Below are 20,563 nucleotides of genomic sequence, written 5' to 3' on the forward strand. Positions count from 1 at the left end.
ATCTGCAGTAAAATTAGACGTCAAACTCTATCGAAAGAAAAGAGAAACAGAATCTTAATTGAAAAACACTTTTCCAGTGTCAGCAGGTGCGGTAAAAACTTGGTCAACGAGTTTATCGAGTTGGCTGGCTCGTAGTAACTGTATTTTAAACGTAAAAATGAAAGAAAGCATTGACTTAGAAAGGGAAAAGAAAACTTAGCACGAAAGTTGTGGTGACTCAATAATAGTGAGTCAAAAATCGACTACACTGCTTCTATCTTATTTTTGCAAACCACCCTTCAAAATCCTTCACTTATCCGATGGCCGACTATCCATCTATGTAATAGTTGCTGAATTTCTTAACAGTTTGAAGACTCAGGTCTTTTTTATGTTCTGATTTAGAAAAGGGTTTACGCGAAAATAGAAAAAGTTTGACCAAAATCACAGGTTGACTAACGGTTTTCCTAGAATGCAGGAACAGAAGTGGTTAAAAGCCAGGAAAACCAGCTCGTTTCAACGTTACTTTTACGTTAATGAGTTCTCCTATACACGTCTCGCGGTGCAAAGAAAATCGACGGTAAAATCCAACAACAGACGGGGAAAGCTCGGAGATTTCATCGATTCGAAAAGGGATCGTGTAGTTTCGGTATGCAATTACTTCCCGTGAATTCACTGGTATGTTCCACGGTTAAGAAAATCGATCCTCGCCTCGCGCAATCGAGCATCCGACGACGAAAAACGACGACGACGAGAAAGAAGACGATTGTCATTGTAGCCGTGAAGTAGGTTCGAACTTCTGTCGAGAGTTTATTTCAATTTCCAATCTAATAAGAAATTCTTTCGCAACTATTCCTTGTCCCGCGTTCGTTTCTCTCCTTCCCCTCCTATAGCTACCTAAGTAAATTTGTCTCTCGATCCCCCTCCTCTACCCTTTTCTTCCCCTATCGGTTCAGTCTCTAACACCCATCGCCACTCTTGCAGCCATCTTCGTCGCTCTTTGTCGTCTTCACCCGTTTCCCTAGTATTCTCTCGAAGCATCGCTATCACTCGGCTCCTCGCGTCTTCTTCGCTATTCTCTCCCTTCTTCTCGTTCCTTCACCCTTCACACGACTTATCTTCCGCTATCTCAGACGGCAACTCCCCAACCTTCGTATCTCGTCGTCGTTTCTTAACATTCCAGCTCTTCTATCTCCTCTACAGTTCTCGACGCCTTCCACGGCGTTCTATTACTCATTTGTTCGACGCAGTTCTATGGAATAACGATGATACCTTCGACAGACATAATCGCGCACCTCGGGCGATGATTATTTCGCGATGGTTATTCCGCGACGAAGATACTCGTCGTCGCCTGCTTTATGTTACGTGCAGTTACAAATCACATGCTTGGAATTTCTTATCAAACGAAACGATGAAAAGATCCGATAGGCGTCTATCTGCTATCTTAAAATCTTTCTTTCTGATTCTGACTCTGATTCGCGATACGGTTACACATGCAGTAAATAATTAAAGTTACACACTGTACCAAAGTATCCTTGAATTCGTTAACCAACTCACCGACGACCGATTGCCTAATAAAGTCACAGATGCGTCGCAACAAGCGTTTTCCAAATATTCGCGGATTCCCTCAAGCCGAATCTAATTAATCATCCAGATTGGCCGGAATCAGAGGCTGGCCGCGTACGAGCACCGAATCACCCGGCCATAAATTCAGCGAGAGGCGAAGAGGGGCGCGAAAAATTTTATGAGTGGCCACGTGAAAAGGATATGAATATTTCATAGGCCTCTTGGATAGTAGAACACCTGATAACGGGCTACACGCGATAAATCATTTTTCGATCTAAATGTAAATACACCGAGCCAACGATGCTAATAGAGGCCTCGACCCTGCTTCACCTTTTTACCTGAGAGTACTACTCTTTCGACCTACCGGTCGCAATAGTTGCGACACTAGTTTACCGATTAACAATTTAGACAACTAACGCAACTAACATTACGACTACGTCAACGTTAGTTTCTTCTTTTAATACTTGTTACCTTTCTTCTCGACCATTCTTTCATTTACTATGACCTCCTTTCATTTATTATACTTCCAGCAAATATATTTGCTGTTCCCTGGATATACAAACCAAAAAACTTACATCTTTGTACTTCGAAAAATCGGGACCAAGTCAAACTAAATCGGTCGTTACTTAAACGAGAGTACAAAAAATCATAAAATGTCATCTTAAAATTCTTTTCGTATGCGAAACTAAGCTATGGTAGTTGGAACTCTCGGTTCTAAACTATGAGAATGTGCGTTAATTTGTAAACGATATTGGCAGAGGCTTTTGGCAATCTCAGCAACGATAACGTTGAGAAGTGGATCGATTATTCTTCGATACCTTTGCTCAGCTTGGCGAGCCAACGATACTGAATTCGATACAAGAACGATCAAGAACCGTGTCGTCGACAAGGGAAGCTATTTCCTACCTAAACGGGATTCTGTCGGGTGATCTCTGAGAATACGAGTATTCTTCCTGTCTCTCGTCATTCCATACCCTGCCCTATCAGAACCAAAGGATTTTCGCATTGATGGGCTATATCGCACCCGTTTCTCGTGTTTCGCAACACCGAGTTCCATGGCGGAAATTAACACCATTCCCTGCCTAATTGAACGCGAGTGTCGATTATCTTGCTCCGATCTATTAGTTTGATTATCTCGGTTTGAAAAATCTTGGAATTGGAAAAGACGGATCCACGGAGAAGATTAATAAATGCATAATAGAGAAGAGAGGAAAATTTCGCACAAATTATCGAGGATATTAAAGAGCAACGTCTAGACGTTACTTCTTCCTATGTAATTTTTAATCAAATTTCGGATAACGTTTTGAATAAACTACGATCAACCGCTAAAAGAAAGATTAATCGACTTTAAAATTCAGAAGCCAACGGACGAAATCCCTGTCGAATTTCAGAACGAAAACACGTTTGGACAGATTCAACAAGATGGAATATTAACAGACAGCAGAACCGGTAATCTAAGTGCCTTTACAGACGACCAAGCGTCAAGGGTAGGAAGTCCCAGGATCCGTAATCCCCGACTAATTCAATACGAATTGGAATCAGCTCTATCAAGCTTCTCCACTTCAGGCCAAGTCTGTCATCCTCCATCTTCCTCTTCTCCTATTTTCTCATTTTCACCGCGCCAAGTCATACTAATTTGACTCGACGTTTCCCCGTTTCCAACATCTTTAGCGGGGACCTTTCTCCTCCGTTTCTCTCGCCCGTTCCTTCTCTTCTCTCTTGTTAACCTGTGAAGTAACACTTCTGAGAAGTAAGCGGCGTCGCCTGAAAACGGATATGAAGACGGAATTCGAATAACATGTTTACACACCGTTCCTGCTCGGTGCTAATGGCTTCAGATGAAATCACGCAGAAGCCGAGAAATAAATCCCCCTTACGTTTCCAAGCTGGACGGATAGGGCGTCCATTAAGACCACATCGATTCAACGTGTCCCGAATAAAAAAAACGACATAGTATTCCTTAATTGCACTGAAAGTTGAGCCGAAACTCTATGTTCGGCAGAGAAAAAACAAAACGGACAAAAACAAAACAAGAGAAAGCTTGTTATCGCTAAACAATTCGATTTGTGGAAAAATAGCATCCCACGATGATAAATTGAAAATAAATAGTCGTGAAGGAATAATCGTGTAGGGTGAAATATAAGTAACGCGATCAATATGTCCCATTTTCGAGACTCGAAATTACCTGAAACGAAAAAAGAGGCAGGGCACCCTCTTTCCATGATATATTCTTGGAAGAGGAAAAGGATATAAAGATTCGTTTGCGTATTCACACGCCAATAATCCACCATGAGCTTTCCACGAGATGGATAGAATCGTTTCAGGGGCTGTATTATCCTCTTTAAGTTATCTCGTACGGAACTTTCCTCGTTATGGTTTGCCGGAGAATACTCGTGAGCCGCGAGAAATTCATTGCACTGGTAACTGGAAGAAAGGTAAGGAACCGGTGCAGAAGAAAAAGAAAAAGAGAGAAAAGTAATTGCAGACAACGATGAAAGAAACGAGAAACGGCGTGCTTGTCCCCGGTATCACATTTAATTTTTCCAAATTATCACAAGCGTAACATGTTACGAGAGCTGTACCGTCATCGCGATAAGAATTCCGTTCGAACAGCACGTAATAATAATAATTAAATAACACGCTGGACGTTGCATCCTCGACGTTTCCCTCGGTGTGGCCTTGCTTCAGCACGAAAACTGGTGCAATAAGACGTCAGAAGGATTTCTAACAGAGAGGATACACGACTTAGTCGAGGAAGTCGGGAAAAGAGACTTCTAATTAGAGAAGTAGCGAGTCGCGTCCGCCCCAAAAACCACGAATTAGTGGTCCATGAGTTTAGCTAGCTCCTCTGCGTTCCACAGCGTGGAATTCTTCTCCATCGTATAATAGAAATCAAGATGAAAGATGAACGGATTAAGAACGCAGCATGGCTATCGTTAGAAAAGTCTAAAGAATGAAATGCTGCAGAAGAAGAAATTGCAAACTCTCTGTAACAATTTAAAGATCCTCGAAAATTAAGAAACGAAAGCTCGGTACATCACGACCTAAGATATGATTGATTCTTAAGGGAAAGTTGCGTCTATTTAAGAATAAAGAGGACAATAGAGTCAGCGAAAAGCGAAAAGAACCAGGTCAGCTAAATCGGTTTAGAAGTCGAACGACGATCGACGCGTGACAACGAGTACACAATTTCAACGCTCAAGAAATCTAAATAGGTGGCAGAGCAAAGGGGAGAGAAAATGAGAATCGGGTCAAGGAGTTAGCTCCGGTGAAAACTGGACGACGATCACGCGTCAGGAAGACTCGTAACTTTAACGACGGTCACAGATTAAAACGGAAACTGCTCCCATCAAACCCGATTACTATTCCGACGAAACAATTTCACGTTCTCCTCACGGACTACAGGAAGAGGGAAAAGAGATTGTCATTGGCGTTTCGTTCCTTTTTGCAGCATTGATTTTTGTCACCAGAGGTCACTCGATTACGATTATTGCACACAAGCGAAGCGTAGAATTTCGAGGCAAAGGCAAGAAACTGTCTTCCTATCAGGCGCGTGGAAGGCGATCCGGGCATCCCCAAGGGTTCCATTACCCTCCTTCATTCCTTCACATCCTTCCTGCTTTTGGATTCACCGTAGGAAGTCATTCCTGAGTCACGATACTGGCATCAGCAATCCCCTCGGTGGGCAAGCTTATCCCGTTCCCGGGAGCAAATTGGCACGAACACAAATCAAATCGCTAGACGTGAGTTGAAGAGTATGCGACGACACATAAATCGGCTGTTCGGTTTTGATCCTTCGATCCGTCTGTTTATGTATTTATCCGATGATTTTAAGTAAAATCGATCGATTCGATTGTAAAAATTGCTGAATTTTTTCATTAAACGGTAAGTAGGTGACGGTAAGTAACTTCGCGTCGTGTCTATTTATCAAAAAAAAAAAAAAAGAAAATTGGAACGTACGAAGAATAATATAAAGAAGCAGACGACATTTAAGGTGGTCGACAAAAGGACAATAGACAAGGGAAAGGGCAAAATGAGGATAAAGGTGAAACGAGGGACATGTGATATCGTAGGATTCCAGATCTGTGAGATTCGGGCCATCCCTATGACCCTGAGACTACCTCGACAATTACCACAAATGCGAACCACCGGCTACGTGACGATGTTGCGAGCGAGCAGATCGGTTGTCCCGCAACGAACGACGCTTAATAGAATGGCCGCGAGTAAATAAGTGGATCAGATCCTTCCATCCTTTTTCTATCTTCTTTCTCCCTTTTTCCCTCGAAGAAACTTCTCTCAGAAATTCCTTTTAAGACAAATCAAGATTTCATCGCGATAGGAATTTTTTATTTAACTTTTAACACGTTTTAAAAATATTCGAGAATTTCAATGAAACTTTAGATCCGAGCGATAAAATTGAAGCGAATTATCGAAGTGGATTGCCAGCGTGGACCCGTGCAGCATAGAACACGTTGATAAAGAACTCGATTTTTCGAGTTTTCGCGCAACTGGATCGCCGTGATTGCTAAAGATTCTGGAAATGCGAAAAACTTAGGAACGACGACTTAGGAAAAGCGTAGTCTACGTCTCTTTTATATTTCACTACTGAAACACTTTTTCTTAATGGCGCCTAGCGCTGATAGTTTCAAGCATCATTGTCATTTAACACACACACGGCCGGTTCTACGGCATGCAGTGCGACGTAGAAGTAGAACTGGTTCAGCGTTCGATTTCTAGATTATTCGTATCATCCTTCATTTTCGTAAGTCGTCAAACGCTATTTTAATGTGACGTGACAGTGAAGATCCGTTCTAAACATTTCTACAACATTTGTAAAATATACAAGCAAAAATCCAATACAATTTATTGGATCTTTTAAAAATAAAATTCAAAAGCATCTACGAACCTGTTCGATAGCGAAAATTAAAGCTATCAATCAATGATAAGCTGCGATCGTGCTTTATGACATAAATCAGAATCTATGTTCTCTGAAAGTATTCGCGAATATTCGCTTCTCTTTCTGCGAGTAGCTATCGGCCGTGAAATGCTATGAAAAATTGCATAAAAGCTAAAACGGTTATACAATTATCGGAATATGTAGTTCAGTGGGCTTAACGTGACTAGGGAAAACAGAACTATAAAAGAAACACGGTGAAAAGGAAACAGGAGAAAAGAGACGATTATGACGAAACGACAGAGAGCAGGACAAAGGCGAATGCAATTTGCGAGTAGACGGTCGTTTGGCGTCGTGTAACCGCTTTCACGGATTTCGAGGACGATTCTACGGCTCTCGGCTTCTATGGTTTCGTAGTTCCGCATTTCCGTTAATAGCAACAACTCCGACAATAATTCTGCCGGAAGCCGTGGCATTGCCAGCCGGCAGACTCCCATTGGTCGACGACGCTGGCACCCGATGGCTCGCGAGGAACAATCTCGTTGTATCAATTTCCGTCGCTTTGCTGGCCACAAGTTTAATCGCGGGGAAACATCGTGGAAAGAAAACCTAACGGGGTCGAACCAATTTCGATACGAATTCCTATCTATAGACGAAGAACAGGTAAACGCTTGGAAATTGCGAACTTGTTACCAATTCCTATATACCTGAAGGTAATAGGTAATGGAATCTAATGATTTTCGATATTTCACTAATAATATTCCTCTGAAAATAAGATATTACCAACGGGGGCGCATTGATCTAAAGAATAACGAAGATTTCCGTGGCAGCCATCTAAAATTCGCATACGTTCCGCGCACGTTCCCGTGGATTTACGACACAGTCGGGTCCCGCTTCGAATTTCCAACTTCTCTACCTCTGCATCGGCTATAAACGCGAACACCGTGCTAACGCAACACTCGTTTGCACACACGACGATCTTAAATCTGCTGGTGGGCGAAAAAGTCACGCGCGCGTCATAAAGTCAATCCACTGCAGCAAATCTTAACAACAATCTAATATCGAAGGCTCGTAACCTCGCAGACAAGACCGGAAAAGTGCGTTCGAGGACCTATTTCTGACGGTGTTTCGTTTCGTTTTGTAACGCCCCAACGGAGGAGAACAGCTTTGTACGGCTGCGCGAACGAAAAACACCAGCCGAGAGAACGTTACATGGAGAGAATAATGGAAAACGAGGATCCTTTGCGAAAGATTCGAAATCCAGCGAACGGTCTCGAGATTTCCAGCGAGGCATCGATATGGAAATCTAATTCCAAGATCATGCGACGCGTAAGGTTGTTTCCTTGCTTTTGGCGGCTCTTCGAACCTGGCCAAAGGAAAGAAAACTTGCATTCTCATCGAGATATAGGAGGACCCTTTCTGAATGCGATCGCAGTGATGAGACCCGTTCTCAACGAGGACAGACGTCTCTCCAAGGGAAATCATATTTCAAACGTCTGGTAGTATTCGTGGAAGAACGCGAGAGCGCGATCTCGTTTAATTAACGGACGAAACTCGGGGCCGTTCTTTAGCAGCTGGGTCGAATTTAATAAAGACGCATGAATTAAACACGGAAACGATGGCGATTTAAAAAATTCATCGGATAATGTAAAACGCATTGTGAATTGAGAGAAAGATCCGAGATATCGTGGATACAATATGACGAAGTTGAAGTGGAATCTGGCCTCGTGCGTTTCGAGGGAATTTAATATCGCCAATATTACAGATGGAAAACATGAATCCTGAAAAAAATTGCAGTTCCTCGATCTACAAAAGAATTCGAAAAAATGTTCACCGGCAGAAGATCGAGATTATACGAACTCGATCCAAGAGAAATATTGTTTGTTTTCCAACCGATCCTGATGCAAACCGACTATACTCGCAAATAAAATGTTTCACGGGTTTAAATCAAGAGGAAGTACTGCCCGTCTCAAAGAAAAAAGCAAATCACACCAACCTTTGAAAGGTCAAATATAAAACCATATTTCTGAGTTGTTCCAACTTCAAAGCCATAGTTCTGAAAATAACACAAATGCACTATGTAACTAACAAACCTATTTCTAATTTTCCGTTCATCCGCTTTGCTTCAATCCGTTTTACTCGTACGAAATTTCTTCCTGAAAAGAGGAAAGAGGAAAAACACATAGAAGAAAGTCAACAAGAACGTCCGATCCTACCGTGTATGAGCAAAATTATAATTCCTGTAATGGTCTCTGTTGGGATTATGACAAAGAAAATTCGTGAAAATTGAAGAACTGAACCGACGTCCGATTCCATTAATTGGTAGAAAAGGATGGTTCTCGCGATTCGCGTATTCTACGATACGCTATGTCAGAGAAGTTACCCGGGAAAAGAAAGAACGGATTTATTTTATACTGAGACACGGTGTTACTCGAAAGAAATCTAGCTGTTTCCGGTCGCGTTGATCGAGTATGGCTGTGACGAGTGTATAAAGAATATCAAGCAACTTCTTTTATTCCTTTTTCTGGCAAGGATTTAAAAAGCTATCGATGAGTAAAAAGAGCACGAAACTCGAAGAAAGATTGGAAGAGGAGAATTCGAGAAGCTGCTACCTGAAATGCGGAACGAAAACTGTAAAAGTTAAGGGGAAGGGGGAGGGAAGAAAAGAACGAAAAGATGATGCGCATCACGACAGAAGCAGAAAATTTTTATGAGATATGTGTTGACGTTTACGTCATGGCTTATCTACTGCGTTGGGTTTCTATTCGTTTTATTTTGTGAAGCCAGCATCGGGATATTTCTGGGTGAGGCACACTCTCGAAAAGTCAAGAGAATATAGCGTCTGCGGAGGAAAGACGTCCTTCAGAAGTTTTAGCGCGTCTTAAAAGAATAAGTCGTTAGGTCTGGATATATACGTGCGTGTCCACGACATATACGGGGTTTCCCGGATTACTTTGTCGACTAAAGTGTCTCCTCATCAGAGACTAGTTCGCGTCAACGTGAATTTAGAACTAGAGTTTCATCCAGAGTTTCGTTCTTACTCGAGGAACCGAGTTATCTCAATAAGTAACTCTAAAGAACTCTGAAAATTGCAAAGAATTCTCTATTCCATTTAGTCGAGCAAATAAAAAAAAAAAAAAAGAGATACAAATTCAAGTAAACTTACTACTTCGTGTAATAATCCTCTAGAGCAGTTTTAAAAGCGTCGATTCAAAGGAAAGGATATAATACTTCTTAGGTACCACAGCACAGAGAAATCAGCAAGTCTGAGTCGAACTTGGAGAATATCATAGAATGCCATGTTCCATATGCGGTGGAGCGTGGAAAATGTGTCGAGAGACAATCCAGAGTATCCGAAGGAGGTCGCTGAACGGATCGAAATTCGATGAATCGGCTGATGGGAAATGAGAAAAAGAAAGCGTCAAAACGTTTTCACGTGATGGCGAAAATGTGCGCAAATTCATTTCCTGCTTTTCTTCTTCTACCTCGTACTACACGGGTTTCCATGCTCTCGTGATAAGTTCGATACTATTAGAGGAACGGAAATCCTCGCATGAAAGCGTTTGCCATTCCCGATCTACGGAACTCGTTGTCAAACATCCCGAGGATACGGAATGGTCGGTCTCGTGACTACCCATACAGAGAGACCAATTTCTAGAAGCTCTCGCGCGGCCAGAATTTCTGACACCGCATACATCAATATTTAAGTGCGGTTAGCACGTTCGATTTGCAATAAATCACATTAAACTTATCTCAAGTATTCGAATCGCGGTGCTTTCCAGGTAACACGTAGTTCCGCTCTTTAGAGAACGCTCCTAGCAACTCGAGAAAAAAGAATCTTATGCATAAAACTACTGTTACGAATTCTGATATTCAACGATATTTACATAAACTTTGAATAATCTTGGAATGGTCTTGGAGGAACCTCGTAAAAATCTTGCAATTATCTTGGTGTGTCACCGAATAATCTTGACCTATCATTAAATGAGCATGCATATGTTTGTAGCAGCACATGAGTCAACGAAAGCACATTATTGCGCCTTGGAATACCAACGTTGTTTTGGTTTGCTAGGTTCAAAGGTAAACAAACTTCGAACAAAACATTATCGCCGTTATTTGTAATCATCAACCAGAGTTACATTTGCACTTTTTATAATACCACCGGTTGATACAAATAGACGAACGTGCTCTCTAGGACAGTCATTATAGCGAATCAATATAGCGAGTCATACAGTCAAATACCGAGCGTAGAGTTGAACAGTAGCATTGAGCGAGCGACGATTACGACCGGCATATATGTACTATCTTTATACTTGTACTTAAAGTGATTTTAATACAATTGACTATTACAATTTCATCACTCGTCTCCTTAATAAACCAACCAACACGTTTAATAATAATATCCACCTCGTGTTTTTAAGAGATTTTAAGGATCAAGCGCTTAGACATTAGACCGACAGAAACCTTCACGGTGAATCAATACATTAATCGTGAGACAACTATCCTGTGTCCAGAAACAACTGTCAAGGTCTCGTAAGAAATCAAGCGTAGAGAGAAAATCGTATCGTAAACCATCTCTAACATAGAGATATCATAAATCGAATCGATTTACAGCTTCTTCGAGTCGTAACGATACACACAATTCGATCAGCCGTAGAGTACACGGAACAAAAATGAATTTTATCGGTGATCAGACGTACACGGTTCGAACGAAACGTCCAGTCGGTCGTTATCACTCGGGAACAGTCAACTGTATCGGATGATAACCGACGGAAAAAGAAGCGCCGCGTCGTCGCTCTCATGGAAGCACGCGAATTTCTCGCGACAAATCCAAAATATTCACGAGACCGTGAATCTCAATTTTCAAACGACCGCAGTTGTTGCGTCATGTGAAAAAATCTAAGAAGATTAATTATCAGTCGAATTCACCGTTCAACGAATTTCGTCGCTATCGTGTTTTGCTTTGAATCACCTCCGAACGAATTTTATCGTAGTTGACATTGATATTTCAACGATGCTTTGTTTCTTTGTAGAATAGATTTTGCTCGATAGTCAAGCGCGAGTTTCATTTTCACATATTTCTACCATCCAATATCTCGTGTGGAAGAGCCAAATTTCGAGCCACGTGTCGCAAACTACACGGTATTAAGCTCAAAGAAATTCATTTTTCCTATCCCGTGTCTAGTGGATTGCCGATGATCCAGACTTCTAAGTATCAAGCATCTTGACGCGTGCAATACCGGAAATCGAATGTCACGGAGAAACGCGGCGCAACAACTACACCCAATATTATTTCTCGCATCTGTTTCCGGCTTCTCCGTGCTAAGCGAACTCGTCCTATTTGGCATGCAGCTACGTTCGTAACTTAAACAGTTTAATAACAGTAAATTCTTGTGTACGCGGAATCTAATGTGAAATTGCCAATTGCCCATGGAGATTTAAGTCATATCGCTCGATGGAGGCGTGTCCAGTTAAAAACGCATAAAATTGCGCGCGTATAAAATGTAGTATAAAAACGTAGTGGATTGTCGAGTTAATTCGATCAAGCATCGAATAAAACGAAGGATTCACATTAGTCTTTGTTTGATTGCATTTCCGTTGGACAGCCGGGATTATTCTAGCTTAGCACGTGAATAAATTTTCAATTGCGTTTAATCCGTTTTGCTTGTGTTAATAATTTATTTTCGCGTTTAATTGGGACCGAAACTTCGCATATGTTCTTTCACCGTTGCGAGGATACGTTTGATAATTCAAAGAGACGCGCCATGAAAACGCATTGTAATAGCGGCAATTCAGGAAGGAGCATCAAACTCATTTATACAAGTGAAAATATAAAAATAGGTTTCCAGAATTCCTCAAAATTTTCTATTATCATTTTAGCGAATAATATATAACATAGAACTTCGTACGCAAGTAGAGAATTATTTTCATTAATTTCATTGTTTTATGCGCGTACGCTGTCACACGCCGGTCCTTCTCTCGTTCCCGACAATGATAAATTTGTCGGTCATGTTCCGCTTTAATTACTCGTACTTCTGCTTTGAACCGTCCTTTCCGCAAAAAATCGAATCTAATTAACGTTTCCCCAATGCCGATCGCAATTTCACCAGGTTCTATCCGTAACCTTTCTAGCAATTTCCAAATTTCCGGCTGATATCGCGCGTCCCCATTTGACCATGACACCTGGCATATGTCCGTGTCCAGCCGTTGGAGGATCGAATAACGGTTCAATCTTTCGACACTGTTCACCGTCACAGAGAATCGGCAACGGAACCGCGACAACTACTATACAACCGCTCGTATCCAGAACATCAAAAGCAGATGCGACATCGAAATCTAACGGATCTGTGGTATCTACACCACAGTTCTCGCCGTATCGAACGATAGAATTATTTAGCTAGTCGTGTACATTTCAGAATCTTAAAATCTTTGAATTTTTCTCTTTAAACCAGTCAATTTTCGTAACGTAGCAAAACCATTGCTAAATTATACGAAGGCATTGCTTCATCTCCGAGTTGAGAAGTAGGATTTTTAAGCGAAGAAATGTTCTTTACTTATACTAACGGGGAGAAAGAAAAAAGAAAAGCAGAGCAGAAAGGAACTCTTCAACTCTGACACGCCCGGTTGAAATGTCTTTATATTCGAATGAAATTTTCACGAAACTCGTACGCGGTTTTTCCAGCATTCACAAGGTTGGAACTAAAATCTTTTCTTGAAAAGCGCTTCTCATTGAACCGATAATTTCGACTGTAACGTATAGAATAGAAGAACTCCTCGTAGAAGAAATCTTCATTGCTAGTCGGAGATTTCAGAATGTTAAATACAACGAAAGCAATAAAGATTTCGATCAGACGATTTCTAAAACTTTTTTAATAAAGCACGCTTTATGAAGCGTACCGATGCTCGTTTTGCGCGCCGTTAATGGCATTGTACACGAGAAGTCTTTCAAAACTGTTTAAAGGACCATCGGTACAACTAACTCACGACGTCATAAGCGTCATTCATATTTTATCAGCCATCGAACTGATGGAGAGATATTAGCCCTTAAAATATAAAAGTAAACAATAAATTCCAGAATCTTTTGCTATTAAAAGCAATTAAATGCTATTAAAAACGAAAAAAAGACGAAGATCGAGAAATTACGAGGAAAAGAAACAATTGATTTCTTTAATGGAAAAGATTCTACTTCCCGTCTATCTTTACTCGTAAAAACTCTTCGTAATTATTTATAAAAATTTTATACTTCTCTCCTATTTTTTCAGGTATGAGGCCAAAGATGAAGAATCATTACAGAGCTCATCAGTTGTCTGTTTGGCTTCGCCTGGTTCCGGAACTCCATCGAGCTGGAATGGAAGATGTGGATTCCAGGCACAATCTATTTCGTGGACACTCGGACCCTAGCCTGTACGATGGCTCGGTGAGACCGGATCCTCTGAGCAGGATTAGCGAAGAATTCAGAAGGAAGAACATCACCACCGAACCACCAACCACCACAGACTACAATGCTGCCACGTGTGTTAGCTACATTCAGAGCACGAATTTGCAGAACGTTCATAACGCCAGTACAGACACTCTGGCCAGCCTGGATGCAGCTGGGTGCGTAATAAGCAATTTCAACGTAATGAAAACATTAATAAAGTACCTTGCTGTGCTACTCCTTGTCTTTACATCTTTGGAACATCGTCTATGCATTTGCTAAACCGGATAGCCAGAATTGCTCAATTATAAAAGCATGTCTTTCTTATTTTTACCAGCTACTATAAAACAGCTGCTTCCCTAGTTGAGAAAAATTTCTCGGTTCGTTTTCTTCTGAGATTTCAGAACTAACGTTAACTATGCGTAATTTCTTTATCAAACGAGAGTATTCAAGTTTTAAGTGCGAATAAAGTAGAAATAATGAAATCTGGTTGAATAATAAGAAGTAAATAATTTATTCTTTCTATAGGTACGCTGCATACTCTACAGCTTTGAGCGTGACAATCGCGATCGGATGCAGTTTACTGATTTTGAACGTGCTGATTTTTGCGGGAGTTTACTATCAAAGAGACAAAACAAGACTCGAGGTAAAAAGTCTTCAGCAGCAACAAATGTTAAATCAACAGTGCGGACCACGAGGTTTCTCCGAGCTCAAACAACCGCCTCCGCCGCATTCTCATTTCCCCGGAAGCGGTCAAGTTATCGTCGATGTCGAGAACGAAATGCTGAGAAGGTATAGTTTCTTTTAAAGCTTTGTAACATGGATTTTTCTCGCTAACTGCAAATATATTCACAAAACAGGGTCCGAAAGTACGAAATTGTACCAAAGTTAATTTAGTTTTAACCAGATGGTGTAAATGAAATTATTAAAGACACAATGTAGGAGATTAATGAAAAGGTGGTCATAAATTCGTTAATGATATTTGCCCCAATGCTCACATAAACTTCCTAATGTTAAACGATACTCTTACTATCCCTTGTTTGTAATAATTTGTAATCAAATCAGAAATTATACCATCCGTCATTTTATCGTCGTTTCATCTTGTAAATAAGCTTCTCATATTACCCTTTCGTATTTATATCATCGATGGCCACCTTTTCCCCCAATACACCCTATTGCATGATTCTTGTTCGACGTTAATGTAGCGACGCATTCAGTTGACCAATAATTACGTATAATCCGTAACTGTTACGAAGCTCGTAACGATCGATCGTCGTTCCAGGAACGTTATGAAAGGCCCTCCGAACGATCCCAACACGCTTCTCCAACAGGGCCAGGGAACTCACACGTTGCCTCATCAACACCATTATCAAAAGCAACATCAGCAACAGCATGCCACTCTTCCCCGAGCTTCCGTCATACAGGACATGAATGCACAAACCCAAGTGAGAGTCAGTCATTTTACTCCAACGTTTGCGTATCGCAATTAGATAGAGGAATGGAGTCTCATAAAATTCCATCGTCAATCAAAAATTCCATACCTCTCCTTGTTTTTGTACTAATCTCTTTTTATTACTCTATTGGATTCCATTTATTTCATTTGTACACCGTTCCCAAAAATTGCCCTACTCATGTACGAAATTTCTCTTCAAACAAGATAAAACCCTTCTTGCACCATAATCAAGACAATCTAGACGTCGCATCGAACAAAATTTAAACACGATGTTCAATATCAACTATTTTGTCTTGGAAAGAACGTAGAAGATATATTACAAACGGAATATCTCGTAATATCCATCAACCAGAAACAGCGAATTTGTTCACGACGTTAAGAACGAGGACCTCTGTACTCACCATGTTGATTTAAGAAACTTCCGCTGTTTTAACGAGCTACGACCTTTGGAAGCTCCATTCATAATCTTATTAAGGAGCTTTTAAAACTGCTAAAGTCTGACCAGGTGAAATTTACAACGGGGAAGCTTCTTCTTGACGTTCCACGGCGCGGTGATTATTTTGACGGCGGATGGTACCATCCCTTTTATCCTGTTAGCGAATTTCCGTAGATTTGGTGGAGATGACGACGGCGACAAACTTCATTAAAACGAATCTCCAACTTTCGTCTTTTTCCTTCATACTTATTTCGATTTTCGTTTCTTTTTGCGCCGAAAATTTCAATTTCCTTTGGAAAGCTCTAGAACCTTCCTGAAAGACATGCTGCGAATTAACGAAGCGAAATTTCCTGGCGTTCTCACAGAGGTGACGATCGAATTAAAAATTAGTTCGACATACAAAATGTGACGTTTATTTTTTACAGTACATCGCAACATCTTTTGGTCTTTCATGCTCGATAATTAAGTTGCTCCGCTAAATCGCTTTATTTCCTAAGAAAATATCAAAATGGTCCTTTCGTTCTTACCGTGCAAATTACCTAAACTTACAAATATTCCACGTATGAAATATTGGTTAGACTCAATCGTCTAGCAATAATAGAAAGTATTTAAATTTCTCCTTTCTAACGCTATTTTGAAATTTTAGGGTCCACCAAACGGATCCATACATCTGACAGTACCAAGAGCCCCACCACCCCCCCGAGCAAAGAGTCCTCCCGAGAACCAGCCCCTGTTGCAGAATGCCACCGTATCGAGTCGTGTGTCCCAAGCTACGATGAGTGAGATGAGAGTGTGATGTTTGGACCCCCCTCCGAAGCCAGTCGTGCCGGACGTTCTCACGGCATCGACGTTGCTCTAAATAACATCAAAAATACAGCGTCTCGTCAATGCCAGTCAAGTTCTATCCTATGAATTCGATATACTCGAAACAACACTCTGAGGAAAAATTCTTTTAGGAATATTCCATCGAAATTCCAGCGAACAACGCTCGACTGGTACCTGGCCTGAAAGCTTGTACCGTTTTCCATTTCCATCGTCCAGTTGACGACGACGCGCTACAAAAACCAACGGAGGGGGGCAGTAAATGCAGCTTTTTCTTGAAATTAAAGGAACATTCGAAGAATATAGGGAAGAGAAGAATCCGGTATTCGTCGACGAAGAAGAGTTAAAGGTACTCGTGAAATTCGAAGAAAGAAAATGCGGCTTCGTGGGAATTTTCGAGGAACTAATTCAAATGATGAAATTGTGACAAGATTAAAAGAATGAAGATTATCGAAAGTTTTATAAGGACATTTATATAGGAACTGCAAGATAAGGTGCGAATAGGGGAGATTCGAAACTGAATTTTATCGAGTAGATTTCTCTTTAAATTCCTTTAGACGAACGAAATGAAAAGAAAAATCTTGAATCGTGTGTTTCGACGGATACCAGAACCTTATCGTGATTGATAATGATAGATAAATCGTGAGTATAATGGAAATTTCCGATACCCAAAGATCATGAAAATAAGATTGACGACTTTTTTTTATGATTGATCGTACTTCAATCAAAGAAGAAGGAATCGTTCCATAATGAAATCAAATGAGTACATTCAGCTAGCTAGTCAGTAATAATGAATTCTACGTATTACGAGAGGAGAGAGACGCTCAAAGCAGAAATCGATCATGGAGACTCGTGTATAAAACGCTATCCACTACGATGTTAGATGTTCCTTGTATATATTTAATGAAATAAAAAGACAAAAAAGTGAATTTATACCATAAGTGAAAGCCAAACATGTTTGCTACTTTCTAAGAAGACATGTATTCGTGTCCCGTACAGTTTGATCGTCCGTTTCAATCGTTTTCCCATTCTGTTTTTCATTTTATTCTTCCTACAATTGACTGTAAACGTTACAAAGTGTAAGTGTGCGAGATCATTAGCGCTCAAATCATCATTGTAAAAAATGCGTTCGACGACGAATCGACTCGATTTTGCTTTTGATTGATCAAAGAATTTCTAAATACGATATTATTGTAAAGTATGGAAATACTACAGATTAATCGAACGTTAAATTAATTCGAATTTCTGTCTTTGATTTAAGATAACAGATACCTTATTGACACATACGACACAATGGGCCGTCCATCTTTTGCTATTATAATCTCTGAGATATTTCATTTCGATGTTAATATCATCGATTAAAATTATACGAATTTTAAGTATCATAATTTATATACCATAGTACAAGGAGATTATCGTTAAGCATCAATTTTTATAAAATTTCATGAAGAAATATATGGAAAAGCGGACAGTATTGAACAACCGAAATCACCACACTACCATTAAATGCTTCAAGTACAAAGTTCTTCATAACAATGTTTTTAATTCAATATGTATATGAAAATAATATTGAAAAATCAAAAGAGATCGCCGTTCCTTCGGTTCAAGCACAAAAATGGAATTGAAATATCTGGATTTACATATATTGATATAATGAATTCTCTTTCGTCAATCAAAAGCTTCGATCGTCAATGAACAATATCGTTCAACCTCGTCCCATTAATTATTGTAATACCGTAATTCGAAACGATTCCATTTCACGAAAGAAAAACAAACTGACTGAGCGATGCTTTCGAAACATGCCGTTCCGACGATGAACGTTTGTGAAATGGAGTGTGGGTAATTACCATCTTTTTTACGCTTTTGGTAACATTGAGAAATCTTCCAGAGAGAAGATTTCATTTCACTCGAACTACCACGTATACTATTGACAAAAAAGAAAAAAAAGAAAAATACAGAAAGAGAAGGGAAATTGAACGAAAAATGATCACGTGAAAAAGGCTCGATTTACACCTATTCAAATTTTAATTACCTAGTTACGATATAGAGAAAAATATTCTTATTTTCCTATTTAGAAAGAAGATTTAACAAATGATTCGTTATTAGGATACGGCAATCTAGCTCTGAAGAAAATTGAAACAATTTCTGTCATTTTATGATAATTCGATTACAGTTCGAGCTATGTTCGAATGTGATATTTCATTCAGCATCTCATAATCAGAGAAGCCATTGCATAACATTTAATTACAACATGGCTAAGTCGGTAGAGCAAATCAAGCTGTACAGTAGCGGTAATCACAGGTAACTAAATCGCTAATGTAAATCGGGCCGTATAGTTTACGAAACTACGAATCAACATGCGTGTTAAACTGTACACTATGAAAGTGGATGTAATTAAAGATCCCTAGAATGCTAAATCATTAAAAGAGAAAAAAATCATAAAAGAAATTAGTCGATTCGTATTGGATTCAAAGTGTACGTGATGTTTTTGTAAAAATAAAGAAATACGTATAGATGTAACATAAAAATTAACATCACCGTTATCGTGTATAACACACTGCCACTGGACACGTAAATTCACGTAAAAACAGAATTTCGTCGGTCGGTTCGAATAAAAGAGACTGTTACTCCAATGTGACTTGATTCTTTGAAGCACCATTTTACCCTAATCATCTATTTTACATTGTTCTAAATGCTCAAAAGTCATTATCATGCGACGAGTGTATCATATAGACGTTATTGTAAAATTATAAAAAAGAAACTAAAAAACTTTCTTAAGTAATTTGTTAATAAATTTTTGTCGATCCGTTATAACCAACCAAAAAATAAATTTTTGAATATAAAACTCTAATCTGTACTAATATGTAAGCAACTTTTATTATACTTACTGATTCACCGTTAGATACATTTTTCGATGCCATAATTAGTAAATGTTATACAGTTTTCAATAACACCTCACTTTATGCAACGTAAGAACATTCAAAGAATATGCTTCAAAGAGTTAACCACTGAACAGAATTTAACACTTTCACTGTTGTCAACTAATCAAGCTGTCCTTAATCAAATCAAAAGCGAAATTATATATTTATTTCTATTACTATTTATACGACAAATGGAATCAAAATTTGCGAAACATTTTTAAATGTTCAAATCACGAACATTACCCAGGCACCCAGTGAACGCGTTAAAGGAAGTTTCCATGGTTAAGCCACTTAGAATCTTGTTTTTATGGAACCACCACATGAAGGCCGAGCTTAAAAAAAAGAGTACGTGTTAATATGAAAAAAAGAAAATCAAAGTTTTTTGTACATACAATTAAGCAATTAAAATAAAATAAATCAAAGGATGTGTACGATGTTCTTGCCAAGTTGTATGATACGATTGAAAAATTTATCGGTCATTTTCAGCATCATCGTGAATGAATAGAAACAGGAAATAAAGTTCATTATACCGAATAAAGTCTTTTTTAAGATGACTTGCGGAATTTCGTGAAAAAGTTACGTAATAAATATCATTAAGTATGGACAATCCGAATATAAGACTAAAGAAGAAGCGAGTAATAGTAGACTTAATTAAGAAGAAACCATGATCGGTAATGGAAAGAATAACAACGGGAAGAGATAGTGAGCTGGTTAAGCAGATGTTTAAGGAAATTTAAATAACATATATTAAATACACATATTATGGATTGTAATGAATTTATTATGGCGAATATTATTATATTTATGTGATTTTTAGCTGGCCTCGCGTTCCATCGAAAAATGCATGAAACAAATCTTTCGGTCGAAGGCAAGGCTGTCTGTTATGTTTAACGTTTCTGTTATCAAATTGTAAATATATAACAAAATACATGGTGATATTAATTGTATGTGTTAAATATTTTTCCCAGAAGTTATACACGTTTTATTCAAATCTTGTTAATTTTTAATGAGTTAAATAACGTAATGGGAACTTTTAAGTGTAGTTTTTAATGTTTTTCATTGACATAAATTACAGTCA

At 39.3% G+C, this 20,563-nt stretch overlaps 1 protein-coding gene across 3 annotated transcripts in view; it reads left to right on the top strand.

Moving 5' to 3' along the window:
- Positions 1 to 20,430, top strand: part of NLG-4 (neuroligin 4) — a 269,045-nt gene extending 248,615 nt beyond the window's left edge. For 2 of the 3 annotated variants that reach the window (XM_069120833.1, XM_069120834.1), the window contains exons 11-14: positions 13,699 to 14,032; positions 14,382 to 14,645; positions 15,136 to 15,298; positions 16,389 to 20,430. In XM_069120833.1, the coding sequence (XP_068976934.1) occupies positions 13,699 to 14,032; positions 14,382 to 14,645; positions 15,136 to 15,298; positions 16,389 to 16,538 (911 nt within the window). In that variant the 3' untranslated portion in view covers positions 16,539 to 20,430. The remainder of the gene's footprint in view (positions 1 to 13,698; positions 14,033 to 14,381; positions 14,646 to 15,135; positions 15,299 to 16,388) is intronic. The other variant, XM_069120835.1, reaches the window with a different exon arrangement.
- Positions 20,431 to 20,563: the final 133 nt, after the last annotated feature.

This window comes from Bombus flavifrons, chromosome 9 (genome assembly GCF_040668555.2).
Source record: "Bombus flavifrons isolate JBK064 chromosome 9, iyBomFlav1_principal, whole genome shotgun sequence".
Classification (NCBI taxonomy): domain Eukaryota; kingdom Metazoa; phylum Arthropoda; class Insecta; order Hymenoptera; family Apidae; genus Bombus; species Bombus flavifrons.